The sequence below is a fragment of the Agrilus planipennis genome, unplaced genomic scaffold (genome assembly GCF_000699045.2).
Source record: "Agrilus planipennis isolate EAB-ADULT unplaced genomic scaffold, Apla_2.0 scaffold65, whole genome shotgun sequence".
NCBI classification, from domain to species: Eukaryota; Metazoa; Arthropoda; class Insecta; order Coleoptera; family Buprestidae; genus Agrilus; species Agrilus planipennis.
Window position 1 is genome coordinate 82,835 of NW_020439271.1, and position 9,541 is coordinate 92,375.

Sequence of the window (9,541 nt, forward strand, 5' to 3'; positions counted from 1 at the left end):
ATACACTATAATTCAAATAAAATTCAATAAAAAAGTTATTTTCAAGCGGGTGGAGGTGGGGGATCAAAAGGAAGTGGTCACTTGAACAAAACCCGATAACCTAACCTAACCTAACCTACCCTATTGATAAAGCTATTTAAATAATGTTTTATATAACTTTCTCTATATTTTTATGTATTTTTCATTAGTTTTACCTTTGAATATTGTTTAAGAATGACTGTATAAATGTTTACATGCCTAGAAATGTATAAAAATTAACATATTTATTAACTTTGAACACCCATAATTTTTTATGGGGGTGAGACCGCTACGAACTTTTTATGGTACAGTGGTGGGGGAGACCTCCTCTTTCCCCCCCAGGGGAGTGGGGGCCATCATCTAGACCTTTACCACTATTTTTGAAGTTGTTTTCACTTTACAAAATGGCCAGAAATTGCACTTTGTGAATTTAATACTAATGAAATCTCAAAGTCTGAAGTGCTACTCACTGTCATGTTACCAACCACCCCGAAAATGAAATCACGGTGTGTTGTTACTTTTCTGACCCATAGTAGCTTGTATTAATATTAGTATTAATGCATTATGTCCCACTACTTTGAATTACTATAAGTTAGGACAATGTAGCTATAGGTACTACTACAAGGATAATATATTAGTTGTAAATGTTTTTATCCGTTTCGTTCAAGTGAGGGGAGTGAAAATGAGCGTGGCAGTAGTTCGTGTGCGACCTGTTGGTTCTTTCATCGGTAAAAGTTAAATCAATTACCATAAATCTTTAACGATCTTCGGCCTATGGCATTTTACGACTGGTCGCGGGCACGTTTGGGATATAATAGGTGATAAGCTGGCCCATTAGTTATGCCCAGAAAACTCTAATATACACATCTGCATTTAATTTCTCTTTAACAGTGTTATACCTGCTGGTGAATTATGGAACACCTGACGCCATAAATTCCACATTTGTTTACTAAAGATTACGTTATCGTATTCAAATTCAGACAAAATAGGACATGCAATTAATTGATGTTTTGGCTTAGAAGTAATTGCGATTTCATTTTAGAAACACTTAAACGATAATATAATCTCATTTATATTTACAATAAGCTGTTGCCTGGTTAATAATTAAATTTACCGATTTAAAGTACAAGCTGACATTGATTAAGTTAAAAATAAATAATGGATTTTTTTACCATAAAAATGAGTAACGAGAATTTAAAATCTCTGACTAAACCTTGATAACAAAACAATCAAATTTCCTTAAATTAGATCGATAAGCATATTTATAAAACTCTTTTAAATGGTGTCAATTAATTAAAATTAATGAGAATTCGGATGGAAATCGGTAACTTTCGGAAAATGAATTAGTGGATTGAAAATTTCACGAATTCATAGTTAATAATAACAGCACACATTAATGAATATTAACTGAACTAATTACTACATAGGCGTACATTAATGAGCCAAAAATTCAGATATGGTAAATTGATAAGATATCTGGAAAAATTGTTTTCTCACAAACTGAAAAATGAACTATGGGAGTAAGTAATGACGGATCCATTCAATCAATTAAAATTATTTTGAGAATAGGTACCTACAGTAATTTTTTAAAAGGTTAATTAGATTTAGATTGGTAAACCGTTACCGAACTTTAACATATGCGCGCCCAACACGATCTTGCGTTTAATTTTAAGGGATTATTTCGGAAATATGTATTTCGATATTCGTTCAAGCAATTGACGGTAAAATTGCCCTTTTCATGCCCTTTTGGTATCTATTGCGATTCACTTTTCTGCGTCATTTCCTTTGGATTACATCATCAGTTGGTAATTTGATGCACATATGTATAGTCAGCAAAGGAATAAGCGAGAGGAAAGAATAAGGGTGGCGATGGATGTATGGCAGCAGCGCCGGCAGTAGCAGTAGCACTCGAGTGCAATTGAAAAACAAAAGACTGGTTTAATGAGGATCAAATTCTAAATTGAACCTTTATTTGCGAAAAGGATCTGCTTAAGCCACTTATATTTTTAATATTGCCCGCTTTAATACCACGTGTTTTGTTCCACGCGTATACGAATACAATGCGTATTTTTTAGCCGATTCCTGAACTAGGTACATTTTTTTTCAATTAATAAAAAAGAGTATACGCAAAAATACAATACAAATACAAAACAAAATCAATCGATCTTGAACAACTCCCATAATCCAGAGTTTATTCATCCTAAACCCTTTAGGAGGAGTGCATAAGAATTATAATAAACAGTGTAGTGAACACCATCTGGTTCAAAGATGTTCGACAAAGTCCATAAGGATATTGACTTGTGGAATGGAACACAATGGAGCAGCTATCCAGAACAAAAAGTAAAAAGTTGATCGTGGTCAGACATGGATTACGATTTCCATCTCAGTGAATCTCGTAAGCACGTTCTAGAAAGTTGTGATAAAATACAGATACAGGCCAACTCGATAAGCTGTCTTTAGACAGCGTTTCATGAATTACTATAACCAGCGTACTGAACGCTATCTATATATACAAAACTGTTGCATACTGCGAATTCTGTGGGAATTGCAATCGAAATCGCAAGTCGTCTGACTGTTTTCTTAGAATACTAACTACCATGAGCTTTCTGTTCGGAGAATATACAAACAAAAATAAAGAAGAATGCTTACTCTAAATAATTTCAAGTTTTTGCAAAAATTAATATGAATGCACATAAGAAAAATTGACAATTTTGTTTTCATCATCATAAGGTCGTCAGTCCTAAGACTGGTTGGACACGAACCTCCACTCTTTCCTATCCCGAGACAATCTTCGTATTTCCCTAAAACTAGAACAACCTACATCCTTAACAATTTGTGAACAGCAATCTAATCTAGGTTTACCTCTACCCTTCCTAATTCTCGTTTCTGCCTCTAATATGTCTCTGACTAGACCTTCATACTTGAGAAGATGTCCTACCAACCTATTTCGCCTATTTCTTATAGGCTTCCATAGGGTCCTCGGTCCCTATTGTTTCTAATTCCTCTTTATTTCTAACCTTCTCTATTTACGGTATTCTCATCATTCGCCTATAACACCACATTTCGAATGCTTCTAACCTTTTCATTTCCGCCGTGCTCACTGTTCATGTTTCGCACCCGTATAGCGCCGCGCTCCAAACATACAACCTCTTTCGAATTTCTAAATTAAGCGTTCGCGAGCATAGAAATGACTTCTTTTTATCGAAGGCGACTCGACCCTGCGCTATCCTCTGCTTTATATCCCTACTACTCCTTCCGTCCTGACTTATCTGACTTCCTAGATACATAAAATCGGCCACTTCTTCTAATTTTTCGTCTCCTTTATATTCGCTCTTTCCCTGCTTTTTCTTCCCTTGGACACCAGTATTTTTGTTTTACTTTAATTTTGTTTTAACTAAATAATAAGTATAAGTTGGTCAAGCCAAATAATTAAATCATTACCATTAGTAATATGGATTTTGGGAAGTTTTTAGATTTCATTCTTTACGTGTGGGAACTGTTCAATAAAGAACTTGATGAGAAAATCCGTTTCAAATTACACCTCGCCGACAGCGAATTATTGCTGTAAATATAGGTATATACCAATTCTACAGTAAAGTACTGAGGTGTTTGATTCCATTATATTTATTATATCAAGTACAAATTAGTCATGTTAATAGGTGCGTAATTTTCTATAAAAAAATCTCTGTACGCGATTGTTGTTTCAACCCTATTTAATCTGGTGTCTTTTGGTGTGCGCACTGTCGCATTATGAAGTCCCTTGCCTGTGAAAACTTTCTCATAAAATATTCCCCGCGCGGCAAATAAATTGTTGCTCTCGCTCAATTTCATCCAATATGGCCAAATAAGCCGGTTTTTGTGAATAATTGGACGAATTGGCCCCGTTCTCACGACTAAAGCTTGGTGTTGCGGACCAGCGAACAGTTCGACACCCGCCGGGTGGAAATTAGTCGAACCACGAAATCATTGTACACAGATCACACTTGAATTAGTCTTTTCTGTACGACATGTAGTACAGACTTTACCGCGTCCATCACCCACTGGGCTTCGCTGCCACGAATATCATCGCCTTCAACCTGATAGTAATATACTAATATAGATATTGAAATTTCAAGAAAGAAAGACAGACGAAAAACAAGTTTTTAAAGCAAGGAATAAATTATTACCAAAATTACTTGCACTATATGTAATTCAAAAGATTTGTTCATCATTAGCAGAAATTTTTCTAAACAAAATGCATACATTGCTATTCGATGATGAAGAAAAGTTAGCATCGTCCGGCATAAGCTATTGAGTGGTACTTACCCGAGTAAAAATAAAAAGAATTGTAACACCACTGAATTACCTCGAAATATCTGAAATGACCTAAATAACCACCGAAATAGTTCCTACAAATTAAACGAAAATATAAATTTTAAAATTATAGCAAAAATACTACCCTTTGAAACAGCTCCAGACTAGCACAATATTAAAAAAGCGCCCCGCAAAAAACATACTATAATAGCACCAAAACAGCATAACATACAAAATCATCTACAACAGCACCAAAACGTACCGTATATAAAAATGAAAATATTGATTAATTAGTACCAATTTNGTAAGTTTAGTTTGTAATTTTGGTTTTTGTTATAATAATTTCTACATTTGTTTATCATAAATTTTAATGTGAGAATATGCCTGATATTCAATCACCTAATCATGGAGGCGATTTGAAATTAATATAAAATGGGTCACCGCGGTGATCTGCAGGTCGCAGTCACACCTGTTCTAAACACTTAGACATATTCTCATTGCGATTAATGAATTATGAATTTCGATATGAATCCCCTCTAGTAGGAAAAACAAACCTCAGCTTGTTTATATTGCTTTGATATTTCAATTTAAGCGACTTTTCGAATCTTGGATTTAACATTTGGTTCACAAATGTTTTAAAGTTAAATACCCCTGAAGATGCCCTAAATCGGCGAAAGGCCTACAATTAGGGTTTTTTCGAATCCAAGAGTTTTTTCTTAGTTTGGATTTAAAGATCTTCAACTAGACTTTTCTTAATAACATATTTGTGTGCATAAAACATATCCATTATTTGCAGGTTTGGTTTCAAAATAGACGAGCCAAATGGAGAAAAAGGGAGAAAGCCCTGGGTCGAGAGGTAACAACATTTATGCATCCGGCAGAACATTCAGGTAAATTTCACTTTTATGTGTATAAAGAAGATACATCTGCATATGTTGTCTGTCTATTTCTGATTTTATTCAGACACTCTCATAAGATCTAAATGCTGGTGCCGTAAGCAAAAGCTTCATTCTTTATCCTCTGTGTAATAGAAAGGTCGGATTTGCGGGAAGGCAATTTCTTAGCTTCACGTATTCAATTAAATTTATATCGTATCTCAAATAGGTAGGTACGTGTTTAAAAAAATTAAATTACAACGTTATTTGTGTGTTTTTATTGCCTATATCTACTAATAAGAAAAAAGAAAAATATTAATATTTTTGTTGAACGTAATACGGTTTGCTCCAGCAGTTAGTTACATTAATGTAAAAGAACATTTTTTGGCTAGACTCACTTGCCTTAAGCGTAACTTTCGATGATGGCCGCTTTGTTCCTTTACTTCAGTTTTATCATCATAGAATAAAGAAGATATTTATCATTCACGTTTAATAGTTGTATAATTTGCACAGATTCAAGGAAGTCAAGATTAATTTATTGCAATGTAATTATGAATTCCATATTATAACACACTCAAAATACATTAGTATTAATTATTTATGTATTTCATTTTTATTATTGTCGTTGTCTTTGGTTTAGGCTTGTTCAGATCTCAAAAGCACGAGTAATCCCTTAGATTCCCCCTTTTAGTTACCGTTTCATTAACGCTTCACAGGAAAACTTCCCAAAAGGGTAGTATTCTAGGAGTGGCATGTATGGTAACGTCTTTCGCTTGTGGAAAGAACTTTTCACTTTCTCTTCATAAAAACGACAGGAAGAACTGATGGTCATTCCCAGTTTGTTCCTGTGGTAGCGCAGTTCTCTGTGACCTGTAAGGCATTAGAGTTTTGACTTTTCCCCTGCTGAGACTGAGAATTTGTTTTTCCCACTCCCTGCAGTCTGTATAGATGAAGGCCTTTGCCTACTTATATCTTTGTTGTGCTCCACGGTCCCTATAAAGTTCTAATGCGTCTCATATCGCAATTTCTTGATTGACCAGACTGTTGCAGATACTCATAGTAGGTTCTGGGTCGATAGGTGTTTCGGGGCACCTGCTAGCTTTTTTTTGACTTAATTTTGTTTATTTCAGTTTTAGTTTAGTTTATTTTTCGCAAAATTATGTACAGACATTTTGTGTGTCTCTATAGGAAGCGAAGTTTAAATAAAAAAATAGAAAGTTTTCAGGTGTACTGAGTGTTTATTATTCTGTTTCAGGTTTACCGGAATTGGCTTTTCATGCTCAAATGGGTATTTCGCCAATGGGTGTGGACCATTTCTGGCCGGGATTACCGTTTCCGCCAATGTTTAATCCGGCACTGAGCTTACCGTGGGCTCCGAAATCATCCCTCTCAGTTCCGTCATTCCACGCACTTCTATCGCAATACGTTCTAGCTAACGGTGTACCGCAAGGTTCCACGCCGGGACCGACGGCAGAAGAACGATCGCCCAGTTCTAGTCCCGAAACGATGAACGAGGCACCGTTATCCCCTCGAAGAACATCAATAGAAACGTTGCGGTTGCGAGCACAAGAGATGATGCCCAGTGGGTCGTCTCAACAACCCCAACTTCACGCGAAATCTTAAGTTTTTTGAAATAATTACAACGTACATAAAGTACGATATTCAATAGCGATGTAAATAAGTGTACCTAAAATACGATTATCCCCGTGTATATAGTGAACAATTTAGAATTTAGATTACAATTAATTATCTACTCGTTAAAGTTTTGTTATGTGTATCAGGTGGGTTAAATATGCTGTCATTGATGTTTTTATATTTACTTAAAGCAATTATTTTCTTATATTGTAATATATTTGAAGTTAGGGATGATATCTGTTTTGCATCTTGAATTACGTTATAAAAATAAAAATCTATTTATTTCTTTGCATTAATAATGAAGTATTTCAATTAATTCTATGTTGAGAGTTTTCCTGGAGGAATTAATCCAAAGAGACCACGGCCCATCAGCCCGAAAAACTCTCAACATAGAATTAACGCCGGCCGTGAAAGCCTACACTCAACCATTATTTCAATTAAGTATTTATAAGTAGCACGAAATAAGCAATCTATCCCATCTTTTTGTTGTACTTTACGCTGATCAGAAGCAATGCTTAAATAATGTAATTACATTAGTAACTTCTAAAAATTTCAAATACAATTACAACTTTTACTTGGTATCTTTTTTTTTAATTTTGAAGAGATTTAGCAATATAGATTTTACTGAATGAATATGCGTGTATTATTTTCCCAAAATCAAACTCATTTAAGACAAACGTCACTGGTGTACTGGTCAGGTGGAAATTTCAGAACTATACATTTCTTCGTCATCACGTGTAGAATATATTTCTTAAACCACATCTATTTGAAAATGTCACCTACTTCACTGAAAACTGCCCCAAATTAACTGAAATTTCATAATATTTTGTATAAAGCACAACATCTCTCAAACGCTTTAAAATGCGTTTATAGCACTGGTATTACTTTATTACATATATACAGAAATATGGCTGAAGGTATTTACGGTATTGTCAAATTCATTCCTAAATTAAACAGGTTAAGGTATGTAATAGGAAAATTTACTTCAATGCTATTGATTATTGTCTCTCAACCCTTTAAGTGTGCGATAAAGGCTAGAAAATATATAAGTAGCAAGAATAAAGAAGTTCATTTGGTAATATATTAGATTAAAGGTAGGAAACAGTTACCCCCCTCCACTCCCAAACATTTTATTAAATATATTAGCACAATATAAAAATATTATTAAGAGAACTGTCGGCTGAAAAGGACTTTAGATGGTTCTGGAATGACCTAAGGTAAAAGGGAATCCGACACTACCAGTCGTAACGTACGAAAAAAAGAAAAAAGACGACTACAGCCTTTATCCACATTCAGGTAGGAGTGAATTTGGTTCCGCCGGTATTTGTATAAATCTTCGTATAGTTTCTTTTCAACGAAATGTACGTATACTTACTTATTCTCTTACGCTTACAAAGTCATCATCATCATAAGGTCGTAGGTCCTAAGACTGGTTGGACATGTACCTCCACTCTTTCCTATCCTGAGCTAAACTTCGCATTTCCCTAAAACTAGAACAGCCCACAACTTTAACTATTTGCGAACAGTAATCTAATCTAAGTCTACCTCTACCCCTCCTAACTCCTATTTCTTCCTCTAATATGTCTCTGACTAGACCTTCATGCTTGAGAAGATGTCCTACCAACCTATCTCGCCATAGAGTCCTCTGTTATCCTATTCTTTCCAATACCTCTTAATTTCTAACCTTTTCTACCTACGATATCCTCATCATCCGCCTATAACACCACATTTCGAACGCTTCTAACCTTTTCTTTTCCGCCGCGCCCACTGTCCATGTTTCGCACCCGTACAACGCCCTGCTCCAAACATACACCTTTAACAACCTTTTTCGAGTACTACCTACCTGACTAAATTTCATGTCTCAATTCCAATATCAACCAATGTAAAAAATGACCAAATAAAATAATCTAAACACTTTATACTTTATATATAACAGAACTACAAAGAATTATCCTATTTTTTTCCTATAACCAAAGAAAATAATTTTTTGACAAAATGGTAATTAGTTTGATTAATTGAGTAGTTTTAGCCCATGGTTCCCCATATTCACTGTCATTCCCTGAATAGCACACAGTAATATCTATCTATAATTAGGTGTTTACGTCAAAAATTTCAATGATCTGGTTTTATAATTTGTTGCAGGGTTAAAAATTGAATTCGGTTTTATTTTTGGCAGTACCAATAAAGTATTTTGAATTAGGTAAATTGTACAACATGTATACGTGTCGATATTATATATGTACTTACCTATTGGTCGGTTCTTAAGCTAAATTATTTTTGCAATATAAAAAACGACCTTACTTTCGAGGACCAGCCAGCGTTTAGACAAAAAGATTGAATAATAATGGTAAACAGCGAACATGCTACAATTTTGACATAAACCGCTCAGGTGTTTCCTTTTGTTAATCACTTCTTCTAGCTTTGTATTATGTTATTACAACTTTACTGGTGTATATGTCCTATAAAAAAAAGTACGCTTCCTTATAAATGTAAAAGGTGAGTTATATCAGCGACATGAAAAAAATGTTTATAGTATAACGCGCTTTATAGTTTATATTTTATATATAATACTCTATTTTACAAAAACTAAATTATTTTAACCATAATTACTTATCTAAGTATATATATTTGTGTGTTTTTTTGCATAGACAACAACACAGCGATTAATCCACAAAAGGATTTTTATGGAAACAACAAACTGTAAACAATTCAGTTCAATT

General features: G+C 34.3%; 1 protein-coding gene across 1 annotated transcript in view; it reads left to right on the forward strand.

Moving 5' to 3' along the window:
* Nucleotides 1–7,312, forward strand: part of LOC108734110 (aristaless-related homeobox protein-like) — a 30,528-nt gene extending 23,216 nt beyond the window's left edge. Inside the window, exons 3-4 of the mRNA XM_025978291.1 lie at nucleotides 5,108–5,201; nucleotides 6,442–7,312. Of these exons, the coding sequence (XP_025834076.1) occupies nucleotides 5,108–5,201; nucleotides 6,442–6,809 (462 nt within the window). The 3' untranslated portion in view covers nucleotides 6,810–7,312. The remainder of the gene's footprint in view (nucleotides 1–5,107; nucleotides 5,202–6,441) is intronic.
* Nucleotides 7,313–9,541: the final 2,229 nt, after the last annotated feature.